The following is a 26,242-nucleotide window of genomic DNA, read 5'->3' as shown; positions in this document are numbered from 1 at the left end:
TCATAATAGCTCTCATTAAGTAGTAGTATAGTGGTAGCGCGAGTGGCCGCACAGGCTAGTCGCCCCAAATACAAACCTACCTGGACCCTGTGGGTAGTGTGGCTAGCCTGTGCTGCTGTCTGTACTACTGTGGCTACACTTCTATTTTTAGTGTGCTAGCTTGATGAGAACTACCACGAGTATGTCTGCTGTGTCTGGAAATCATATTCCCAGCTCCAAGTGTAGATGTAGCCAAAATGAAAACTCATAATTGCCTCATTGTTAACACGTGCTTCCCTTGTTTGACTGTATCCACCTGTTGTCTCATCACTACTTAAGACTCTAAGTTCTTAAAGCAAAGATGGTCTTTTCACTGTGTTTGTAAGGACTAGCATAAGGATGCCGTAGGTGCTACCATAATGGAAAGAATTAATTAATTAAAGCAGTCTCTGTTTAAAATTATTTCCTAACTATGTAATCTTTTAAAAGAAAAGGAGTACTTGTGGCACCTTAGAGACTGACCAATTTATTTGAGCATAAGCTTTTGTGAGCTACAGCTCACGGAAGCTTATGCTCAAATAAATTGGTTAGTCTCTAAGGTGCCACAAGTACTCCCTTTCTTTTTGCGAATACAGACTAACACGGCTGTTACTCTGAAACCTGTCTTTTAAAAGAATGCGTAATGGTAAATGAGTATGAAATTGCCAAAACTTACCAAATGTTAACTTGGTGTAAACGAATGAACAATTGATCTTGCGCCATAACCCAGTGCCCTGTGTACTTTTAAAATAACAGCTTGAAATTCTAGAAGTCATTTAGTGTACCAGTTTTCCACAAAAGATCTTAAGACTACCCAACCTATAACTTACAGTGACTAACAGAGATTTGTGAGTAAAGGCAGGAGCATAATTGAAGCCTCATATCTGGATAAACTCCGATTTATTAGAAGTTGGTTCAAAATTTACCCAGGAAGTAAAGGATTGGAAAACATAATACAGACTGAGGATCTATTTCAGGAAAAAGATTTTTCTCTTCTTAACTGTCAGGAGTGGGAGAAGAAAAGACTTTAGGAGACTTTTGGCTGTTTTACAACTGAAAAGGTATAGTACTGAAGCTGTGGGGTCCTACATCCACCTGAACATGATCTTTTAAAAAAAAAAAAACATATAAACCAGTTCTCTCATCTATAATCATTTTTGGTAAATTATTACAAATCCTTTAGAGCAACTGCATATCACTGGAACCAAAAATCATCAAAAAGAGTCTGGAAGGAGTTAACTGTGAAAGATGCTAATCTAAGATTAAAAATTTAAAATCTTCATGATGTATGTTGGATACTGGACACTGCTATGAATATACCACTTTGGAAGAAAATTCAAACACACATTGGGGAGATAAAAATACTGGGAAAAATACATGGCACTTCATGCTTTGGCCACCATTCCAGCGGACATGCTTCCATGCCGATGATGCTCATTTAAAAAAAAATGCGTTAATTAAATTTGTGACTGAACTCCTTGGAGGAGAATTGTATGTCCCCTCCTCTGTTTTACCCACACGTTGCCATATATTTCATGTAATAGCACATGTTCATTTTAAGAAAACTTTCACTGCAGATTTGACAAAACACAAAGAAGGTAGCAGTGTGAGATTTCTAAAGATAGCTATCGCACTTGACCCAAGGTTTAAGAATCTGAAGTGCCGTACAAAATCTGAAAGAGACGAGGTGTGGAGCTACACTCCAGTGCAGAAACTACACAACCCAACCCCCCAAAAAAGAATATCAACCTTCTGCTGGTGGCATCTGACTCACATGATGAAAATGAACATGTTCCTCCACACTGCTTTGCATTGTTATCAAGCAGAACCCATCATCAGCATGCATGCATGTCCCCTGGAATAGTTAAAGCGTGAAGGGACATATGAATCTTTCGCACATCTGGCACATAAATACCTTGCAATGCTGGCTACAAAGGTGCCATGCAAATGCCTGTTCTTACTTTCAGATGACATTGTAAACAAGAAGCGGGCAGCATTATCTCCTGCAAATGTAAGCAAACTTGTTTGTCTGAGCAATTGGCTGAACAAGAAGTAGGACTCAGTGGACTTGCAGGCTCTGAAGTTTTACATTTTTTTTTAAAGCAGATTTTTTGTACATAATTCTTCATCTGTAAGTTCAACTTTCATGATAGAGGTTGCACTGCAGTACTTGTATTAAGTGAATTGAAAAATACTATTTTTATTACAGTGCAAATACTTGTAATAAAAAATAAAGTGAGCACTGTACACTTTGTATTCTGTGTTGTAATTGAAATCAATATATTTGAAAATGTAGAAAACATCCAAAAATAGTTAAATAAACGGTATTTTATTAACAGTGTGATTAATCACAATTTATTTTTTAAATTGTGCGATTAATCGTGATTAATATTTTTAATCGTTTGACAGCCTAATATTTTCTTCTTTGTGACAGTTAGCTTTTGTTTTCTCCTCCACACTTAATCCATCCAGTATATATATCCAAATCATGTTGAGACTGGAACCTCAACCCTCCTCTGCCATACACCACTTCAGGATCTTATAGCCGTGATACGGGAATTAAAATGGTGTGTAGGGAAAAATGTTGCATATGCTTAAAATCCAGATGAAGAGTTGTGTGTTTAAAAATACTTAATTTTAATTGTGAGAACATCAGGCACAATTTATAAAGGAAAAAATGTAAAGTCTGGAGTGACACGTACTAGCTGTCTAAGAAATTGTTTAACAGTGTTTCCTTTTATCTATCTACAAAATACTGAATAAATAATTTTGAGACTGTGCTGCAATTCTTTCCCCATCAAGTAGAAGTTAAGGGGACATTGAGACTAACAGACATATTTCCAACATGCATTCCCAGTCTTTCATTCCGCACAGGCGTAGGAACATAGTTATCATACAAAATCAGACCACTGTTTGATCTGTCTTGACCAGCTCTGAGTCCTATATCCCTCAAATGAAGCAATTAAAATAAAAATAAGTTAAGAAACATAGACTAAGGTCAGAGAAAGCAAAAATGAGAGAGAATAACAAAATAAGTGAAACAGGAGTGAAGGAAAAGATCTATTGTGCGTTAGAGACTCTCCTAGGTCTTTCTATCACTCTAGTCTCTAAACATTGAGCTAACACAGTTTTTGATATTTAGAAAATTTAAAAGTATGAATATTGACCATAAAAACTGGGTTATAGTCTTCCTTTTGTCAAGAAATTAACACAGCATCAATTTCCTCCTTCCCCCACCACACACAGCAGAGTCACCAGGAAAGGACCTCAGTTTTTGATACCTTATTAGACCAACAGTCCATTATTCACTTCTTAGCTTTGCTCTGTCAGCATTAGATATGAGTCCAAATCTTGGTTTTGAAACTCAGACGTGTGATCATCTGTCTCAGAGGCCACAGTACTGCCAAATGAATGCTAAGTCCTGTCTACTACACACACCTTAAAATTGAAAAATGTAAAAGCAGAACAAAGTGCAAGTAACATTAAGAAAATAACATGCAAAATTAAAAATGGTAAGAATATGAGGAGATCAAGAAATGGTATAATATACACCTTTCCAATTAAACAATTTTAATTGTTTGTGTCAGTGTATTGAAATAGCTGCAAAAACAGTAACCGTTTATAGTTTAGCTAATGAAAACAAGAAATTTTTGCAAAAATCATATCTAGAGCTTAAAAATAGTAGCTTAGTCTAGAAGATACCATCACAGATGCTTAGTGCAGTTCTCAAACTGTGGATTTGTGTCTCCAGAGATAACATGCTTGTTAACAGCAGAAATGTTTTAAAATAAATAATATATAGAGATGAGAAATAACAGACCTCAACCCTATTGTCCCTCTGCAAATGTGTGTACATAGAGTCAATCCTTTACCTCTCTCTAAAATTGTAAAGTTTCAAAAAGTTCAATGAATAGAAGACTGTTGGGGACGGAATAGATCTGGACAAGGAGAAGAAGTCTGGAGATAAATGTGAGAAGGAAGGGACAGGCAGTAGAAAGAAAGCTGAAACTGTTTGAACAGCATATTCCAGAAGTCTTGAGGTCTTTCCGAGTGTAGCGTTCATTGCTTTGAGATCTACCTTACCATTCTCTCACTAGAAGGGAAAACCTGTAATGGCAGCAGGCTGTAAAAGAGACCCAGTTTGGGAAGAAGAACCATTCAAGAAATATGTTTGCTGCTGATGTTTTAAGGAAAGTCACACCAGTGAACTGGTGGAAGTCACTTAAGAATTTGGATTCAGAGACTGTTGATGTGGTGGTCTCACTTTTAACAGCAGTAGATCTCTGCAAGTCAGAAAATTGTCTTTTTTTGTGGGACAGTGGGAAAAACTGGAATCTCAAACATCAGGGGGTAGCCGAGTTAGTCTGTATCCACAAAAACAACAAGGAGTCCGGTGGCACCTTAAACACTAACAGATTTATTTGAGCATAAGCTTTCGTGGGTAAAAAACCATGCATCTGAAGAAGTGGGAGTGAAAAATTACAAATGCAGACATAAATATACTGACACATGAAAAGAAGGGAGTTACATCACAAGTGGAAAACCATTGTTGACAGAGCCAATATGATCAGGGTGGAGGTAGTCCACTCCCCATAGCAGATGAGGAGGTGTCAATTCCAGAAGAGGCAAAGCTGCTTTTGTAATGAGCCAGCCACTCCCAGTCCCTATTCAAGCCCAAATTAATGGTGTTAAATTTGCAAATGAATTTTAGTTCTCCTGTTTCTGTTTGAAGTCTGTTTCTGAAGTTTTTTTGTTCAAGTGTAGCTACTTTCAAATCTGTTATAGAATGTCCAGGAGGATTGAAGTGTTCTCCGACTGGCTTTTGTATGTTACCATTCCTGATGTCCGATTTGTGTCCATTTATTCATTTACGTAGGGACTGTCCAGTTTGGCCAGTGTATATGGCAGAGGGGCATTGCTGGCACATGATGGCATATATAACGTTAGTAGATGTGCAGATGAATGAGCCTCTGATTGTGTGTCAGATGTGGTTGGGCCCTCTGATGGTGTCACTAGAGTAGATATGGCGACAGAGTAGGCAATGAGGTATGCTACAGGGATTGGTTCATGGGTTAGTGTTTCTGTGGTGTGGTGTATAGTTGCTGGTGAGTATTTGCTTGAGGTTGAGGGGCTGTCTGTAAGCGAGGGCTGGCCTGCCTCCCAAGGTCTGGGAGAGTGAGGGATTGTTTTCCAGGATAGGTTGTAGATCGTTGATGTGCTGGAGAGGTTTTAGCTGGGGGCTATACGTGATGACCAGTGGTGGTCTGTTGTTTTCCTTGTTGGGCCTGTCCTGTAGTAGGTGATTTCTGGGTACCCGTCTGTCTGTCAGTCTGTTTCCTCACTTCCCCAGGTGGGTATTGTAGTTTGATCTACAACCTATCCTGGAAAACGATCCCTCACTCTCTGACCTTCAGAGGCAGGCCATGTAGAAAACCTTGTTGCGTACTCTGTCCCCATTCTTCTAGTGAAGCTCTGTCCAGTTCCTTTTCATCTGATGATAGATGTCCTTAGGAGGAAAGACTTTCTGACCTAGAAAGAGGAACCAGTGCTCTCCCCGAAACTTGAGAAACTGACCGATGCCTCATCTACATAAGAATGAGGACAACTGCTACAAATAGGCACAAATGGGCTAGAACACAGCCTTGAGCCGTACCTCATTAACAGAACAGAAATAAGGCCGGGTTACTTTTAGGCTTTGTCTACTCTACAGCTTGCACTAGCATAATTTGTCACTCGGGGGTGTGAATAAACCACCCCACTGAGCCACAAAAATTACACCGGTGTAAGAGCTTCTTCCACCAACATAGCTTCTGCTGCTCGCAGAGGTTTTTTTATGCTGATTGGAGAACTGTATCGATACAGCTGCGCTGCTGCAGTTCTGTACGGTATATACATTAAGGCCATGTCAATACAGTAGTTAGACTGAGAATTCCTACCTAGTCATGAAAATTGTGTTTACTGTCTCCATGAAGGTGTAGGGAAACTGATGGCGAAAAGTAGGATAAATTGAGATGGTGTTCTGTGGTGGTTTTTATGTAATGGCATAAGATTTCAGTTTTGGGTGGAACCTGCCTCAAATTGATTGTAGCATAAGCACACAGAATTTGCATTACCAAATCAGTTGGTTCATCAAGTCTACTTCTTGCAGCAAGCAGTATATAAAGCTTTAGAATTAAGAAAACTACTATGCTTTTTGTGACAGGGTCAGGCCAGATGGTTACGGGAGAGTGATAGAAGGCAGATACATTAGCCCCATGTTAAGTAGGTCCCGTTTCCCTGGGTAAGGTAACAGGGAAGGTTCCAGAACAATCAGGAACTTTCTGGAAACAATTAAGGCAGACAGGCTGATTAGAACACCTGCAGCCAGTCAAGAAACTGCCAGAATCAATTAAGACAGGCAGGCTATTCAGGGCACCTGGGTTTAAAAAAGAGCTCACTTCAGTTTGTGGTGCATGCGAGGAGCTGGGAGCAAGAGGCACAAGAAGCTGAGAGTGAGAAGGCGTACTACTGGAAGGCTGAGAAGTACAAGCATTATCAGATGTCAGGAGGAAGGTCCTGTGGTGAGAATAAAGAAGGTGTTGGGAGGAGGCCATGGGGAAGTAGCCCAGGGAGTTGTAGCTGTCACACAGCTGTTAGAGGAGCCACTGTAGACAGCTGCAGTCCACAGGGCCCTGGGCTGGAACCCGGAGTAGAGGACGGGCCCAGGTTCCCCCCATTCCTCCATCCCCTCAACTCCCTGCTTGAAACCGGAGGAGTTGACCTGGACTGTGGGTTCCACCAGAGGGGAAGGTCCCTGGCCTGAGACTGTGGGGATTGCTCTTCTTCCTTTTCCCCATGCTGGCCAGTGATGAGGCTAACTGAGTGAATGGCAGATTTGAGCCACGAAAGTGGCCAAACTGAGGGCTGCTGTGAACCTCTGAGGCGAGCAAATCCACCAATAAGCACAGGACCCACCAAGGCGGAGGAGGAACTTTGTCACAATACCTATACTATAGCTATCTAGTGGTTCCCAAACTTTGGTCCATGGAGCACTTGCTGATGGTTCAGAGACCTGGCTTGTCACAGGGTGCTGGCTCTTCTCGTTTTTTGTTGATGAAGTGCATTAAAATGTAAAGGTACTTGATCATAATTCTTTCATGTAAATATATTGCTGTAGTTGTCACAGTGATGTAATGTGACTGTGATTGGGAGGGGGCAATAGTGATCTTAATAATCTCAATTAAGAATGTTACACCCTGTGAAAAGCTTGGAGCCCCCTTCATCATCTAGTTATACATGGGGACGATAGTACGATACCTTTTTAACCTCCTGAGTTGATCAATTTATTGTATGCCCTAAACACGAGCTTTAACCTTCAAGCTCATTCTTAAGTATTAGTCCTCTGGTTACAGAGTACCAACAAAAGTGAGGAGTCCTTGTGGCACCTCAGAGACTAACAAATTTATTTGGGCATAAGCTTTCATGGGCTAAAACTCACTTAATCAGTAGCAACAGGATATCCATAATCTTGGACATGCCTACTTTAACCTTATAAATGATCCTTGCTTGTTGCCAGTTCCAAAGACTAACTAACAATGGTCAGGTCGATAAGCATAACTGTATAGACAACAAGAAGAAGGAGGTTGATATATTTGGTGATGGAATTCATGTAAACTACATACATTCTATGCTGGGATGTTTAAAAAAGAAAAAAGCCAGTCATTTACTTTTATAGAGAAGAAATTAACATACTTTTCAGAAGTGCCTAGACTATGTCAAATGACTTCTGAAGGCAGCATTAAGTATTAATAAAGAATCTTGCCTGAAAGTATGTCACATGGGAGACCGTTGTTTCTGTTAGTAGGTTCAGAAAAATGACTTGACAGTAATAAGTCTTAAAGTAAATAGATTGTTTTCCTGTACTTTTAAAGTCTAGGGTTTATCTCTAGCCTAGAAATATACCAGCTTTATCCTCATTTTATTGTTTCCACTATTTTTGAGGTGTATTGTGCAATGAAGAGGAAATGAAAACAATCTTTAAACATTCAAGTGTAAAGATGTTTATTTGACACCTGCAATGTGAGAAAATAGAAAAATGGCAAATGTTCTCTCAGAAAATTTACAGGGTATATTAACACTGTTTACATTAGCAATGCAAAGTATTTAAGCTGCTAAGAAGCACTGCTTATTGTCACTGAATGTTAACAAGGCTGTCATCAGACTTTCATACCTGAACTCTGTCTCTGTCTTCTGCTTTTTTGGCAGAAACATTTGAAACCTAGGTTTTATATTGCCTTACAGGTTCCTTCTCCTTCAACATGGACTTGTCTGTCCTATTAAGTAAAGTCTCCTCATGGTTTGTGATGGTACCAGTGGCGCCTTTGATTATAGATCGTGTACAGTTAGGCCCTGCATATTTTACAAATTTAACATTTATTTTAAAATAATAAATTTTAATTTTTATTTCAGTGGAATTCAAAGCACTTATCCTGGACTCTGAACTTGTGCAGTATTTTAAAAGCATATTAAAAATAAAACCATCAAATACAGAAGCATACACAGACTGCCATAAATTCACAATGATGCTGGATAATATTACCAAATTAAGTAGTAACCCCATTTTTCCGTAGCAGGAAATAAATAGCTAATACGTTTTCAGCCTATACATTCCTTAAATTGCTTTAAGTGCTTTAGAGAACACTGTTAGCTTCCTAGAAGTTGAGTTAACTGTAAGCATGGTCCCATAGCAAACAGTTCAGTTTTTAGTTGTAATATGGACCAGGTTTCTAAATAATGCTTAGCTGCTGATATACTGTGAATTGTGAGAGTGCTGCTGTGGACTAGATAGCTGCGAAGTAGATATTTCCCTGGTAAGGAAGTAACCAAGAGATTAGATGCACTCCAGCACACATGGAGGAAAAACACTTTTGAAAGACTAAATGGCTGACCATTCAGCTCTGATTTGACAGGGGAACAAATTGTGAGAGCCACACACACTTCACTATTTTACTGTACTTGTTACAATTGTCATGCAAATGTGTAGTGAATCCATGATACATAAATATGGCTCTGCGTTCTCAATCTGAAATAATTCTTACTAGTATAGGAGACTTATAAATCTGTCGTAGACACAGTTACCAAATTTTATTTTTTAGCATGAGGTTCTCCATTTGGAGTGATTCGTTCCTATGATGCATGTTGAAATATTTCAGTAAGACATGAAAAATCACTGTTTTTTTTTACATCTTTTGTTGAAGCATGAATCCTATAGACAATGAAATGAAAAGCTGCAAACATAAACATGGTATCTGCCATGGTAATAGCAGTGTTGACCCTTTATTGGAGCATGGTGCAGCTCAGGATGTTAATTCATTACATTCATCTAACTTTTCATTAGTAGATCTCTAAGTGCTTCATAAGTATCAGTATGCCTTATTCCCATTTTATGCATGGAAAAACTGAGGCAGTAAGAGGTTGTGACTTGCGATATGTCACCATAATGAGTCAGTGGCAAATTTGAGAATAATAATTCCTAGCTCTTAAATAACACTTTTCATCAGTAGGTCTTAAAGCACTTTACGATTGAGGTTAGTGTCATCATCCCCTTTTTACATTTTAATAACTCTGGTGTCCTGCTTCTGTCATAGGCCGTGCCCAGTGGATTACAATCCTTTGTGTAATGAATCAACAAGTACAATCATAGTTGTCCAGTGTGTTCCAAAGCACAGGTTTTGCGACTTTAGCATTACCCGAGAAAGAAATCCCAGACAAGATTTTTGTTAAAATTTGTCTTTGCTGTTTTGTATATTCAATAAAAAGCTTTGTTTGGAATGTTTTTTAACTTACTTGGATGCTACATGAATTTCTGTGCACTTGATAACTTAGTGCTACCGTGCCAGAGATGATAGTCTTGCTGCAAAATTTAGGGCTAGTATTATACAGAATATGCATGGCCCCGTTTATAGACTTCATGCCTTTCTCTAAGTCATGCATCTTTGGATACTGTCGGATATTAAACTAAATTGCAACTTTTTACTCTTAAATATATCCTTCTTTGTGTTTAAATGTAGCATAAATCTGGTCTAGGAAGAAAAGTTATTGCATTACCACCACTAGGAGACAGGAATTTCTCTATCAGAATAGACTACCCTACAGTGTCTCCTTTCTTCCCGCACGAACCAGCCTTCTGGCCAAATAGGGTTGGACGGTACACCCTCAGATGTTGTTATAGTTCTTGATCCAGAGGTATCACAATAGGGTGACATGACACACCCCTTTTATACAACTGTGTGTGGTGCTCTTAACACTTCCCAGTGTGGATAGTAAAGATCTAAATCCAATGTTAGTTCCATTCTGAAGAGTGGCTGATAACACTGTAGTGCTTTGGTGGCATTCCCAGTGCCTACAGGTGCAGGCAGTAAGAATTCGGGACCAGAAATCTCAAACCTGGATGACAGTACAATGCACGATCACATCAGGCTAGTTCCTGTTTACCTCTGCAGAAAACAGCACCAGACAATTTAGCTTTCAAGACATAGGGTTAAAAAAAAAAGGCTATTGTTTGCAGTTTCATGGCTGAATCAGTGATATTATAAAAAATTGTGCTGTTGGAAAATATACAGATGAATAATCTGGGTTTTATGTTAGTATAAATTTGACCCTGTTGATAGTGTGATTTTTCTCTTCTTTAGTATAATGCTTCACCACAGCAGCAAAGAGAAATAATTAAGAGTAGGAGTCTGGACAGGAAGCTACAAGAACCAATTGTTTTAACAAAGTGGAGGCACAGCACAATTGTGTTGGACACCAATGATAAGGTAAGAATGTGTTAAAGAGCATGTTAGAATTTTGGCCATTGTCTGGTTTGTGAAATGTTTAATTCACACTAATTTCTGAAGGATTCATTATTGGCAGTTTTTCTATGGTACGTACCATGCAGTGTATGTAAATGTTCAGTAAAATCAAGGACAACTTGATAAACTGGTATCTTTCTTTTTAATTTGTAATAGAGTAGCTTATTTTTTAATCTTTATTGGACTGTTTTCCTTTCTTCCAAACTATTTCTATAAACCTTCATTTGATTGGCTGATGAATTTTAACTAACATTAATTTAGGCTTTGGATGTTCAATACCATTTACTTGCCTCTAATTAGAAACCACCTATGTTTGGTTAAAAATGGATAATATTTAGCAATGTAATATCAGTTATGTAAAATGCTTGGTATCTTGTATCTGAAGGTTTGAATTGTCCGCAACAGAGATATGGTATGAAAACACTGGTGAAGTGCAAACATTTATAGTTTTCTTTTTCAATAGGTGTTTATGTGGGTTTCACTGTCACAGTAGTAATAGACACACATGGTGTTTGCCAAGCTAAATATTACCTTTAAGATGGGAGTAACAGTAGAAATATGTAGTGACTTTATTCTTTTAACAAATATACGAGTTCCATTGTATTTGTTTTGGTGAAGAGAACATTCAGCTAATAATGTTGAGGATATGCTCTTGTCACATGGAGCAATTTTTGCTTATTTACAGGGTACTGAAAGTGCTAAATATGTGGCTGTAATTTCTCTCCAGAGATCAACTGAATTTAGTAGCTCTGTCTCATTTTTAAAAGCTTCTCCTTGCACAGTGATTTTTGATGGTCCCCTCACTTAGGCCCTCTTAGCACCTAACAAAATATAAAGAAATTTATCTTAAGCAAAATTAAGGGACAAGTGTGCCCACTATACCCTTTTTTCCCCTGATTTTAGCAATAGCTGAATTAGTTATTACCATAAGATCCTTTCAGTAAATTATAGGTATCAATATAAATGGAGAAGAAATTAAACTAGCATTGTATCCTGATGAGTTTCTAGCTTTCATAATTCATCCAGAGCAATCAGTCCCAGGATTTTAATGGAAATCATAGGTAGCTTTGCAATCAAAAGTGTCCTGGTTCTTCCAATCATTGCTGAAACCTTAACTCTGTAAGGTGCTGAGTGTCCTCAACTGACTTCAGTGGGAACTGAGAGCACAGAGAACATCTAGCCTTGAAGCACCATCTATACTAGGAAAGTTTCTAACCAGTTTTTAAAACAATTTCACTAAATTGTTTCAGTAAAAATGTTTCAAGTTGCCCAAAAACCTTGCCCACACTAGGTCACCAACTGGATTTATAATTCGTTCAGTTGAACTGTTTTTTATCCTGTTTGAATTTTGGGGAAAATCTCTGCAACATAGACAGGAAGTCTCTGAATTCCTAATACTGATAAGATTTAGTTCTACACTGGAAAAACATCAAATGGATGTCACATGTTTACTCTGACATTTAAAACAGTATCAAACTGACAGGTGCAACATCTTTAGAAACACTGGTAAATTACTCATGCAGGTCATAAATGGCTATACCTTCTTCATTATGGGAATCAAACAGGCAAAGCTGTCATAGAACCCTTCAGGTCAGGGATTCTTATATTTATGCCTTGTACAGTACCAAACACATCATTATGCTTTAATTTCTTAAGTGTCTGAAGTCAGTATCACTTTAACATTTACTAGTCCATGTTTTGTCTCCCTCAATATTTAACTATTCCATGTTTGTTTATTTTTAAATAAACATATTGTAAATGTATATAATGCTTTCAATAATACACCTATATCTACCCAAGGAGCACATTATACCTGTATTATAGTATCAAATGGTTTTAAAACTATACAGTGTTGGTATATTTTATTTTGAAATAGCCAATTGTTTCCCATTTTTTTTAAAACTGGTCCAAGTTCTGTATTGTTCTTACCAAGACTTGCTCCATTGTAAGGTTTATTCTGATCACTTCGAACCATACTGTCCTTTGTGATCATGTTCGGTTCATCTATGCCAGTGGTTACCAACCAGTCGATCGAGATCTCCAGTGGTGTAGCGTGGCTGCTGCTAAGGCAGACTCCCTACCCCAGCCCCATGCTGCTCCCAGAAGCGGCCAGCGTGGCCCTGTGAGCCGGGGGAGGGGAGGCAGGGGGTCTCGCTCTGCTCCTGCCTGCAAGCACTGCCCCCACAGCTCCCACTGCCCAGGAGCTTGCAAAGAGGGGCAGCACATGGAGCCACGTTCTCCTCTCCCTCCCCCACAGGGGCACATTGGCCCCTTCTGGGAGCGGTGTGGGGCTGGGGTAGCCCGGGAGCCTGCCTTTGCCTCGCTGTGCCTACCACCAACCAGGAGCCGCCGGAGGTAAGTCCTGCCTGGCAGGAGGCCATACCACAACCCTCAGCCCCCTCCTGGAGCCAGCACTTTTGATTCCTACAGCTGCTTTCACACACTGAAGAACACTTTTACTTCAACCTGTTTAGGTTAAATCAGAATTAAGGTTTTGTAAAAATAAGATTAAAACAAAAGTGTTATAAAGATTCCAACTTTTTAAAATGAAGGTTCTGCTGTGTTTGCAAGACAGATATTGAAAATTTTTGCTAATTATTTTCATTTTCAAAGCTGGTGAATACAAAACTAAACAGGAAACATAAGTAGTGAACAGTAAACCTGAATTTTAAAAACCTATTGGTAATATTATAAGTTATTAATTTTGTTTGGTCTTTTATTAAAATATTACTTTAACCTGGCAACAGAGCAAGTAGAATATTGAAAAACAAAGCAAAAACAAATCCCCATTCAGCTTGCTGGAAAAAAATTCAAATATTCAACTATATATAGAACTAGTATTTGAGGGAAAAGGTGTGGTCCAATAGATAGAGCACCACACTGGTTCTGTGGCACTGTGTCAGTTTCCACACACATATTGAGCACAAGTGCTTATCCTCCCCTGGAAAGCCTTTTGTGGTTGATGGATGAAAAGTGCTACAGAGGTGATTGTTCACTATGTTCTACGAGATTGAATCTCTTAATCTTTGCTTTTCTGGAAGTGGCAGTTCTCTACTCTGATGTGAGGACTCTGTCCAAAGAGCTGTAGTAGTCCATTATATTGCTATGTTCTTGACAGTGTGTCACCAGTTACATACTTGCCAATGTTGAGATCATTCTCCACCTAAGCTGGGGCCTGGGGGCTATGGAAGTTTGGGGGTGTATGCATTCTGGTGAATCATATATTCAATGACTTATGGCTTCTAAAAGCATTCAGACACTTAAGGTACGTCTATACTGCAATAAAAGACCTGCAGCATAGCCTCAGCTGGTTCAGGTTATCTGACTTGGGCTTGGGCTGTGGGGCTAAATATTGAGTGTAGATATTGGGCTTAGGCTAGACCCTTGGCCCTGGAACCCGTAGGGTCCCCCAGTGCCTGGGCTCCAGCCCAAGCCTGAATGTCTACACTGTAATTTTTTTTGCCCCTCAGCCTAAGCCCAAGTCAACGAACCCAGGCTCTGAGACTCAGTGTCATGGGCTTTTTATTGCAGTGCAGACTTACCTTTAGATGCTTATCTTAGCCTATGGAAGAGCCCACATCATTAAATCCTGTTCTTGGTCTAATTTCAAAACTCAGGGATGGTCCAGCCAAATCAGGACCACTGACATGTATTTAATGGGCTCCGTTGGTTCTAGGCTTAATTTTGTAGGCCTTGTTTTTCACCTTACTCTCCGGGAGTAAGGTTTCTTGTTATCACTGGGTTGTCCTTGGGTGTGTCTATACTAACTGAGGAAGGTGTTGCAGACTGAGCAAATGTTTTATAAATTGGTTTTGCCATGCACACACCAGTGGTGGTGTTTTGCCATTTTGGCACATACATACTCAGCCTGCCTTATGGCTATGGTTGTACCATTATATTCTCTGGTCCCTGATGCACCTATCTTATAGCACCAAACAGAGAGTTGGATGCTATTTTGTAGAGTGGAACTAGGTGAAACAGCGTGAGCCAGTAAAGAAGTAATACTTGCAGCAGCTTGTTCACATTGGAGAGATTGTTGTAGATTAACTCAAATCCAGCTGCACAAATACAAAGACCTTGCGCTGACTTTAAAGGCAACTAGTACAAATGTTTATAGAATCATTGGGTTAGAATGGAATGTATCTTGTCTAACCCCCTGCCAAGATGCAGGATTTGTTGTGTCTAAGCCATCCAAGACAGATGGCTGTCCAGCCTCTTTTTTGAAAACCTTCATCAACGGAGCTTCCACAACCTCCCTAGACAGTCTGTTCCATTGTCTTATTGTTCTTAGAGTTAAGTTTGTCCTGAGATTTAATCTAACTTTGCTATGCTGTAGTTTGAACTTGTCTTGCCCTCTGTGGCAAGGGAGAACAACTTTTCTCCATCTTTTTTATGGCAGCCTTTCAGGTATTTGAAGACTACTATCATGGCACATTTCAATCTCCTCTTTTCCCTACTAAATATATCCAGTTCCTTCAGCCTTTGCTCATATGGCTTGAATTCCATCCCTTTGATCATCTTTGCTCACTTCTGGATCCTTTCCAGTTTCTCCACATCCTTTCTGTACATTGGTGAGCAAAACTGGACACAGTGCTCCAGCTAAGGCCTAACCAGCACCAAGTAGAGCAGTGTACTATCGGCTCCCATGACTTGCAATGTATACCTCTGTTAATGCGTTCTAAAGTTGTCTTTCTCTCTCTCTCTCTGTTTTTGTGTCTCTTTCTCTGAATACCGAATCAGAAGGTTGTCCCTTGCACATGCTAAGAATTTGCAGGACATATTAAGTTGTGCTGTAATAGTCTTCCAACAGATATCAGGGAAGTTAAAATCCACATTAATACTAGCTCATGTGTTAGCTAATAGAATGAAATAGAATAATAATAGAATTGTTACCTGCTTGCAGAATGACTCATCCACTTCCTCTTCCTCATTTGGTGGTCTACAATAGACCCCCCCCCACCATAACATCGCTACTATTCTTTTGCCTTTTATCCTCACCCAGAAACTCTCAGTAGGTCTGTTTGCTCACTTTCTTCTAGACCTCGGAGCAAGTGTATATGTTCTTGATGTACAGTGCCACACCTCTTCCTTTTTCCCCATACCTATCCTTTCAAAACAAGCTAGGAAATGATTGGTCATAGAATCATAGGATTGGAAGGGACCTCAAGACCTAGAGGTCATCTAGTCCAGTCCCCTGCACTCATGGTAGGACTAAGTATTATCTGGACCATCCCTGACAGGTGATACAGCCACTGCATTAGGCATTTCAAGGCATTGCATATATAATGCATATGCAGAGTAATAGTTTAATTCCTTTTCACCTAGTGAGTTCTTATGGCTGGCTGTAAGAGCCTACTACATGCTCTGGTGAGGCAGTACGCACTTGCGACTGCTCTACAAAAACTGCAGTCTCTATGCTAATGTGCAAATGTTCTGAGGAAAGATGAAAATATAGAGAGTTGCAAAAAGCTAACCTTGAATGGAAAGTGGAATTTGAAAATATCACAACTGTTGTTCAGATCATTGAGGTACCCACTGGAGGGTGGATGGATGACCATCGTGGCATTTCATTGGCTTGGATGGAATGGGATGTGGTGAGGGGTGGCCCATGATCAGATGCATTGGAGTTTTCCTGTTTAAATTTTAAAAAAAGGCCACCTAAAATTTCATAGCACTAACGGAAAATAAAGGGAAAAATTATATCCCCAATCTAAAATGTACTTAGCTTGGTAGGTGCAGATAGTAATACAGTTCAGTGTTTGTTGAAACACATCTAACTTCTAGGAAATAATTTGTGGGAAAAAAACAAAATTACTACTTTTTCTCTGAAGTCAAAGGAGCACTTGAAGTGGGTGGCAGCAGCAGCAGTATAGGTCACCAAGTGGGCTACAAAAGTTCACTTCACAATTCATAACTCAGCATTGTCAATCAGTACCTGCTCAGTGCCTAGCAGCAGCAGGCGATACACACTATGGTGTTTGTATGTATTTGTCCACATTTACACTTCTGTGTGACAATCAGAAGAGATTTTTATGTCTTTCCTTAGAAGTGAAGTAAAATCAGGAAACTTGAATTTTATTATTCAGATTCTTTTCTACAACTGTAATGCTCTTCGTGACCATGATTGTAAAAAAGCTAGTATGCTACTACTATAGTTAGACTCGCGGGTAGATTTCAGACATTTATATCATGAGTGTTACGCATGCCCTTAGAAAAATTAATGCTTTAATATTGTGCAGTGAGACAGTTTACTAATCTGGTTTTGGTCAAACCTTTGGAGAAGTACCTGGGAAAGTGAATAAGAAAGAGAATTTCCATCAGTAACAGGTAAAATCAAACAGTGTCTCTTATGAAATAGCCCCACTGAAGATCTGTAGGGGAGAATTGCACAGAACTTTTCAAATGCAGAATGATCATAAACAGCTTCAGAGAAAACACTTAAGTATTTTTTCTTTTGTTTTGGATGACTTTCTTTTCAGTTGGAGATTTAGCATTTCCCTTTTTAAGGCACAGTTAATCCTAACTCAGTAAACCTGATTGTCTTGCACTTTTTTCAGAAACTTCTAGTCACTGATGATCACAAGAAATTTAACTAAAATTACTTCAGAATATTTAGCAAAATCTATGTAATAATTATCCACATGTTAAAGTAATTTTGTATTTGTACAGTTACCAACCAAGCACAGGCATATTTCCTCTGAACATTTCTTGCCTAATGCCAGGTATTCCCACCGTACCCAGAACACATTAGTATCCAGAACATGATTTATCTTTTGACAACACAGGTGAATTTTTAAAATAATACCATACAAAAATTCTGCTTATATTAAGAAGCAGCATTGTAAACTAATAGTGAAGATGGGGTTACTGTTCCTTTTCAGTGAACATGTCCACATTAACTCTGTTTGTTTGGATTCTGTAAACCTTGCAGGAGCTCCTGCTAGGTTAACAATTAGTATTCTATTTATGCTTCAAAAAACAATCCGTAGTCCAGGACTGAGACTGTAAAATGACTTGTTTTTTCTTTCCAGGATTGATAGTATGAAGAATATTATTGTAGGAAAGAGAATAACTGGTTGCATCATCTATTTTTCTTGTAGGAATATCCAGCTGCTTCAAAATCCAACTGTCCGGAAAATGAGTCCTCTCCTTCCTCGCCAAAGCACCAAGCCACAGTCAGTATGCAAGTTGTCTCATAATAGACATGTAGATGCCAGGCAACAGGTGCACTAGATAGTTTAAGACAGCAAGTCTGCTTGTGCTCTTAAACAAAGTAAAGGTGTCTCAGGATTTTCTCTCTGTTGGCTTGCATCTGCTTCTGAAATTACATTTAAAAAAGACTCACATTAGGATTTAGATTCTATCCAGTCATGTGAGAAAAGAAAAGATTGAATGATTTTTTTCTTAGAATAGGATTCAGTATCTCATATGCCTATTATTTGAGATTGTAACATGCTTACATGTTACACAAACAATAATATCTTCACAACGTCCCTGTAGGGATAGGAAGCTTTTCTTTAATGTCTTAAATTTTTTTTCAAAGTATTTAGTTAGGACTTGCTTGTGGAATAAATAGTTTATGGCAAGTTATTTAGCATCTCAAAGGGAAATCTCCACTATTTTTGTTCAGCTGGCAGTTCGATAGGTCAAAGGCATGAAGCACTTCCTATTGTTAGTAAAGTGTAATAGTTAATTACAACTGTTATTTCTGAGCTTCCTGCTACCACTGGTGTCTTGCTAAAGAGAGACTGAAATTATGGGAACCTAATGAAAGTCAGTAGTGTGCATTCTGCTCTAGTAACAGCTCAGCTTTTGGAAGGAAAGCTTGCGCTTCGTTAGTTTTATGTGGTGACCTGTGCAACTTTTAAGGTCCAGCAACACATTTTTTAAGATAGGTGGATCCTATCATGGCATGTGGTATATGGCAGTGGTTCTCAACCTTTCCGAAGTACTGTACCCCTTGCAGGAGTCTGATATATCTTGTGTACCCCCAAGTTTCATCTTGCTTACAAAATATACATAAAAATACAAAACTATTACTGAAAAATTGCTTGCTTTCACATTTTTACCATATAATAAATCAATTAGAATATAAATATTGTACTTACATTTCAATGTATGGTATATAGAGGAGTATAAACAAGTCATTGTATAAAATTTTAGTTTGTACTGACTTCTCTAGTGCTTTGTATGTAGCTTGTTGTAAAATTAGGGAACTATCTAGATGAGTTGACATACCCCCTGGAAGTCCTCTGTGTAGTCCCAGAGGTACACGTACCCCCGGTTGAGAACAGCTGGTATATGGTATAAGAAGTATCTGGATTTTATCTCATCTAGTGCAGTAAATGCCCAAATAACTGTGAGGGTGAAACCAGACAATCGCTGTGTTCTCAAATGATCTCTCACAGGAAAATGATAAAGGACAAAAACACCCTGTCACCTGTGGATGAATACTTTTCACAAAGCAATCTCTGTATATCTGACCTATCAGTTTTCATCTTCAAAGGAAACCTACACAACACGTTCAAGAGATGAGCATGGGAGCTTAAATTCATTACTCTGCTAGGCACTAAAAATCATGAATTGAACAGAAACACTGGATTTATGGCTTCTTATAATGATCCGTAACCCACTAACACCCTCTTTTTTTGTACTATGACTGCAGCGGTGTTAACAGGCCACTCTGCCTTGAATGGTCCCTTACAATATGTGCGAACTTTTTATGCTGCATCTTGCGTTTTGCTTTGACACTAGGAGTACCTTTCCCAGATTTGAAAAATTGCTCTGTGTGTTTCAAAAGATCATCTCTTTCACCAACAGAAGTGGCTCCAATAAAATACATTACCTCACCCACCTTTTGTCTCTAATATCTGGAACTGACATGGCTACAACTAAACTGCATATAACTAAGCAACAAGTAGCAGAATTTATATTTATTACTTCATTCTGCAAATATGAAACAGTACAAGTATAAAGTTTCCTTTTTATCTGAGAATTTGATAAATATGCCTGTATATGTTCTTAATGTTGCATAACATCGGAAAATATTTAACCCCATGGCACCTGTGTACCACTTTTTTTGCTGTGTGGGGTGGTTAATCAGCCATTCAGAGATCTACAAATTTACGCAGATGCTGACCAATTAATTTCTTCAATTGGACAAAGCATAGCAAAGCAGTTTGTAGTTTTAATCTTTAAGCCCTTCATGGTGGGGAATAATACACAAGACATCAAAGCAGTGTTTCACTTCCAGTGTTTAAGCTAAATTAAACACATGAGTGAGAACATTTTTTACTGAGTCTGCAAAGTATGTTTTAAAAAAAATGCAATGCTAAAATAATTTCTAAAAGCTTCTTCTTAACTGACAGAATTCAGAGTTAAGGCTGATTTCTCTTCAATTAGCCCAATCATTTTAAGAGAGGACGTACAGTATGTCATCAATGTGTTGAACTACCTTCATTTACAAACCGTAATTCAAACTGAAGCTGCCACAGAATTTCCAGTCTGCTGCCTCAAACTGTCAAAGAAATTAGTTTGCAACAGAGTACATGGGGCCCTGAATAGGGTCAGCTTCCCACTTATTGAATAGTAATGATGAACCTTCCATTGTCATCTTGTTTTCATCAATATGCATATATTTAAGCATAATTCAATTTCTGCAAGTGTCATATCAGTGAAAATATTTCTTATTGCCAAATGCTTATCCTACTGATGAATAGGAACATAGAGGCCCATGTTCATAAATGTAATGTCGTCGCCTTGTCTAATGTCGGTCTTCCTGCAGGGTCAAGAGAAGTATGGATTATTAAACGTAACAAAAGTTACAGAAAATGGGAAAAAAGTCCGGTAAGTTTACACTTAATTATATCTCCTTGGTCCTCATATTCTAGATCTATGTATTGCTGTTTATCAGAGTAAATATGCAATAGCAAATATTAGGATTTTCATAGTAGGACTTTTAATCAGTTTTTTTTTATAACCTCTTTATTCTGGATTTGTAACTCTTCTGTGTGAATTTGCCTCAGTTTCTCTTTGGGACAACAGTTTCCCTATCCCAAAGCTAAACATGTGGACTAAAGATCCTGGATTTCTGACTATGGTATGTCAGGTCTCTGGATATCATCCTGCTTTAGTTGAAAGTGCTCATTCATACTCCATTTGGGTGCGATATTGTGAGGCTATAGCAATTATTACTCAATCCACAGATTCACCTAATTAGTTTTTGTTGTAATTATCCAAATTGTTCATTTCCAAATACCAATTAAACTGATTGGTAAAGAATATGATGATGAAAGGTATTAATTGTGTATGGCATTAGCAATGTAATTAGAACTTTGTTCTTTTCGTTTTCCCTTCAAACAAGTTTTCCTTTATAGAACTGAAGTGTGACTTTCATAACAAAGCTAATTTTAAATTTTAGACAACACTGTACTAATTCTTCTCCTGTATTCCAAGAGTAGTTGTATTCCCTGGAGGGGAGAGAAATTTCAGCTGTTGCCTCTAGCTAATCTTGTCTAGCTCTATACCTCATAGGAGAGGAAATGTTCTGGTCTGTATTCTTATTTCTTTTGTGGATGTAAGTTTGACTATCACTTTCATCTTTTGTTTGCACTTTGGAAAAAAACTTTCAAAGAGATTGGTGTGAGGTGTATTTTGATGCTGTGCTATAACTGCACTATAGTTGAGGTTGCACTAGAGTTCAGTTTTAATAGAGCTTTTAACCATTTATTTTTACAAAATAAATGGTTAAATGGTTTGAAAAATGAATTCATACAAAAAGAATAAGTTAGATTATTACCACTTATGGCAATTTTTTTCCCAACTAGATTGTCTCACTTTTCTTTGTACACCTTTTGCAAGAAATCTAGAGCACTCTGGGATCTTCTCCTTTGTGTACATTGTGGTGCCTCATACTGATTCCTCAAATATCAGTTTCACGTTAGTAGTGGTAATTCAGAGAGCATTTTATAATTTTTAGCCATAATAGAAAATGTGCACCAAGACTAATTTAACAACAAATCATCATTGTGCAAACACTGTCACAGTATCTCCTTCACCAAATACTCTCTGAAGCCTGGAGGAAAGCTTCCTGAGGTGGGAAAGAAGTCTAGGACTTCAAATCTCCCCCTTTTTTAAATGCTGTTTAAATTTCCATGCAATTCACTACCCTTATTGACAACAATTCTCAACCCCAACCTAGAACAGTTAATGAAGAGCTGTCAAAAATTCACCCACCCTAATTTGTTCAATTAAATTAGCGCATTTATACAATATCATTGCCAATACAAAACTTAGATCTCTGAAAAACCCTAATCTTATCCACTGTAGTATGCTGACTTTCAAAGTGACTAACCCTGTTTTGGCTATTTTATCTCTAACTACTATAACACCAGACTCCTTTCCCAGAGCTAGGGGTAGAATCCATGCTTCCTGATCATTAACCATTTACTGCTGACTAGTACAGTTGTGTAATCCATTGGGAAAGTGTTAAGTCCTCCTCCAATAGCAGGTCTATGGAGGCATTAGCAGTTATTCCTTAGCTCTAGTAGAAGGGATCTGAAGGTCGGGAGGTTCAAATCCTGCTGCTGATCTGGGAGAGGTTAGTATGGTTACATGTGACTCACGCAGTGAATAGATGACTTTAAGTACGAAACCTTTTTTAAACTATGATGATCTGTAAATTATGGTGTGAATCGTAAAATACATGTTTGTCATTTATCATACATTTTGCTTGTGTAACTCATTGGTCAGTGTGTTGTCACGTTTTGTGCCAAATCCATAGAGGATGCACGTTTGTGATAGCTTGAGAGCCTGACTCTTTAGGATAAGTTGTAAAGGCTTTTAGCTGTGGAGGTCACTCGTTTAATCCTTTGTGTTGGCCAACATGGTGGCCATCACTCTTGCAACTGTCCTGCACTGGCATATTTAAAGTTCGAGAAGTATGCTTCATTCCATCAGGGAGTGTGGAGAGCAATAGACATATCTGCTGGTGTAATACAAGCACATGCACCCTAGTGCTGCAACTGTATCTGGCTGTATCCAAGTTCTAGAAGTCCACATGGAGTGTTGGAAAGCGACTCCTTTACTAAAGTTCCCTCAAGCTGACAGGTTATGCTGTTACTGCAAAACAGAGGGCTACTTTTGGTGTACTTAGTCTCAGTAACTTTTAAAATGGTGATAAAATCTTAGAGACAAAGAATTTATTGAGGCACCTCACAGTTTCTCACAATTTTCAGGAGGGTCAGCACAGGAAGAGCTTTGGAAGGTCAGTTTCTCCCTCTGATTTCCAGGCAGGTACAGCTCTTGTTCTCCCTGGCTCTGGTGCTATTCACTGAGGTACATCAAAAATGCATTAAAAATATCTAGGAAATTAACAAACAAAGACTATGTTTTGTGACGGTGAAGATTGCGACAGCATCCACCCAAAACCTTATAGACATGGAAATATCTTAAAAGGAAAGACCTGTGCCTTCCTTTCCACTTTCTTATTGCCTACAACAGTCAGTAACTCACTCCAGTACTCCATAAGGTTTTCATTTCCATCTCCAACAGATACTCAAAAGCAATAGGTACCCAACTTCATCAAACTTGCACTCTAAAACAAAACCTTAAGTGATTCAGCATGTGCTGATATAATTGATGTGAAGGCATATGAGGTCAATCGGCTAAAGTTTTATGTTGGAGTGCTAGTTTGAAGTTGGGATATGTATTACTGTTGGATGAAACTGAAAAGCTGTGAAACAGTTAACTGTTGGAGTTGAAAGGAGTGAGGCAGTTCACGTTACTTAGAATGATAATTTATCCATGTGTGGCATCTGTAAGACTGCAGTGTTCACATTCAAAGTATTCTCTTTTCAGATGTAAGAGTTATAAACTAAACTTTTTTTAAAAAATGAAAGCTGAAATGTTTCAGAAACCAGTTGGCCACCAAAGCATTGTCAGTATGATATACCACAGAGTACTGGCTCAATCTTACCTCTGGCCTCGGTGATGATCTTCATTTCTGATTTCTCTGACCCTTTGCTTAGTGCCATAGATGGCCACTTAAATTTTATAAATAGGAATAAATATACAGGTTGTAGTATGGACAGTCTGATGTTATGAGACAACTTTTGGAATTCTACCTTTTTTTATTTTAAATGTTGCATGAATGTAAAAATATTTTCTACTTAACTCAGGTCTACTTTTCCTTTAGTCTAATTTAAAATGTGGAGTGTTCTGAATGTTAGTGTCTTGCTTAAACTCACATGCAATATTAAATTTTTTGTTCCAAACAAGCCCTTAAAAATTATGCAGGTAGGTTTAGTATAGCCATTTAGGTTTATGGACTTCTGCTTAAAAAGAAGCAGTATGGCCACCCTGTCTATTTTGCTAAGCTATTTATTATTATTTCATACTTAGGCAATAAGACTAGATGACATGGCTACTCAAGATTTTTTTTTTTTTAACCTCAAGGGAATAGGTGTTCAGAAATAGTAATGGACTTGTACTTTTCTGCATTGTAAACACGCAACAAATATTCTTTCAATCCAAATACAAATCAGTGTATTCTGTCAAATGTGGTACACTTACATCCTGTGTAGGTATGAGGTACCATGATCATGTAGGTATGAGGTACCATGATCAGTCAGTCTCATGATTATGCAATGCTTTGACATAACCTATTTAATACCCTGCAGTTTGGGCAGGCTAAATTAGCATCTTTGAGGTCATAATTATACACTGTGTTTCTTCTAGTGAAACTGGTGGCTTTCACTACTAAATAGCTCTATTTGGTTTAGACTTTGATGGCCAGCTTGGGGCTATTAACTTAAGTTCCCCATCACAAATATAATAGTAGCAATTAAAAGACTTACTAATATCACTAATGAGTATATATGTAGTTAATTGTGCTAACACAGAGATCAGCATTCTCGCAGTGATGGACAATGTAAGGTAGTTTAATTTTATTTGAAAACAAATATAAATGTCAGTATTTTAATTGCAGAAAGAACTGGATGTCGTCATGGGCAGTATTACAGGGTTCATCACTGTTGTTTACTAAAACCCAAGGAACTGGAACTGGTTGGGTAAGTACTTCAGGCTATCTTTTTGCTTTATTTAAATGTGGAACAGATTAAGCACAATAAATTCTAGCAATTATCTGTAGAATCTATATAAAAAGGTACTTACATGATTCAAAAAATGACAAAACAAGGAAAATAGTGTAGTGTGGCAGTCAATTATGATGATGGGTAAGAAGAAAACCAAATATACTCTTTTCCATGTTACAGAAAATCTTGTGATTCATTCTTATCAGCACTAATTTAGAAACTCATAAAGGGTTTTTGGTTGTCTTCAAATTTGTCAGAATTGAATCAAAAGATAGCAGGTTGCAGAAGATGCTCCAGACCAAATTTGTCCTTGATTTGTTTCTCACCATGCATTTCTGAATTGGGTCTGTTTTGCGTGTGTGTTTTGGTTCATGGGTTAGTTAGTAGCTTGAAGATATTTTTCACACTTTGAGGTAAGTTTGAAATAAATACATAAAATTAAATAATAAAGGACACACTGTAAAGCTCAAATTATTACACTGGAAGAACTGAATCAGCCAGTATGTACTTCATAGATTATGCTCCTGGTGTTTGCGAATCAATCTAAGGGATAGGGGAGAAGGCAGAACTTCTGAGCTTTTGTCATGTTACAATCCATGCTTTATTGAATTTTGTTTTATGCTGCATGTTGAAAGAAATATGTTTTTCACATGCAGTATGTCCAATAGACAAAAGGCAGTGTTTAAGGGTATCCTTCGACTGAAAGTTCTTCAAATTTATATCCATCCCACATTGAACAACAATTACTGTTTCAGTGATTATGTATATATCCAGTTACATCTCAGAAATGTCTTGCTATCCATTTTCTTTCAATATTAGATTTTCTACAAGATTAGTGAAGTTCTTATATTAAGTATGTAGTCCTATTTGAAAACCTAATAAATAGATAAACAGATTGCAATTCTAGCAGCTGTATTTGACTGGCATATGCTATTACTCTAGCATACTCTCTGGAACTTTTTTCTACTTGATTCACTCTCTGCTGCTTCACACTGTATAAGCAGCAAATTGGTATTGACAATTTTTCTGAAGGACTATTTTCATTTCAGAGATCAGAAATCTTGTCATTTTTTGCCATTCTGTTGCACTGTAGCAGTCGAGTGGATGGTTGCAGGAAGCACAATGGGAATAGGTAAGGACAGAGAGGCTACTAGGATGGATCAGGAGGTGATAGGAAGGAAAGAAAAAAAAAATAGGGGTGGGGCAGAACAAAATGAAGAGTAAAAGGAATGAGGCAATGTTAATCATATTGGGATATGATAGGGAGTGGACCTAGTGACCTAAGGAGATGTTCACACA

The 26,242-nt window shown here is 38.1% G+C and overlaps 1 protein-coding gene across 4 annotated transcripts in view; it reads left to right on the top strand.

Moving 5' to 3' along the window:
• The window catches only part of ARHGAP12 (Rho GTPase activating protein 12), a 148,306-nt gene that overhangs the window by 96,353 nt on the left and 25,711 nt on the right, over positions 1 to 26,242 (top strand). For all 4 annotated transcript variants that reach the window (XM_084618208.1, XM_084618210.1, XM_084618209.1 and 1 more), the window contains 4 exons: positions 10,689 to 10,814; positions 17,951 to 18,025; positions 20,635 to 20,696; positions 24,838 to 24,919. In XM_084618208.1, the coding sequence (XP_084474334.1) occupies positions 10,689 to 10,814; positions 17,951 to 18,025; positions 20,635 to 20,696; positions 24,838 to 24,919 (345 nt within the window). The remainder of the gene's footprint in view (positions 1 to 10,688; positions 10,815 to 17,950; positions 18,026 to 20,634; positions 20,697 to 24,837; positions 24,920 to 26,242) is intronic.

This window comes from Lepidochelys olivacea (genome assembly GCF_965140295.1).
Source record: "Lepidochelys olivacea isolate rLepOli2 genome assembly, chromosome: 2".
Lineage (NCBI taxonomy): Eukaryota > Metazoa > Chordata > Testudines > Cheloniidae > Lepidochelys > Lepidochelys olivacea.
This window is presented reverse-complemented; position numbering and strand designations above follow the sequence as displayed.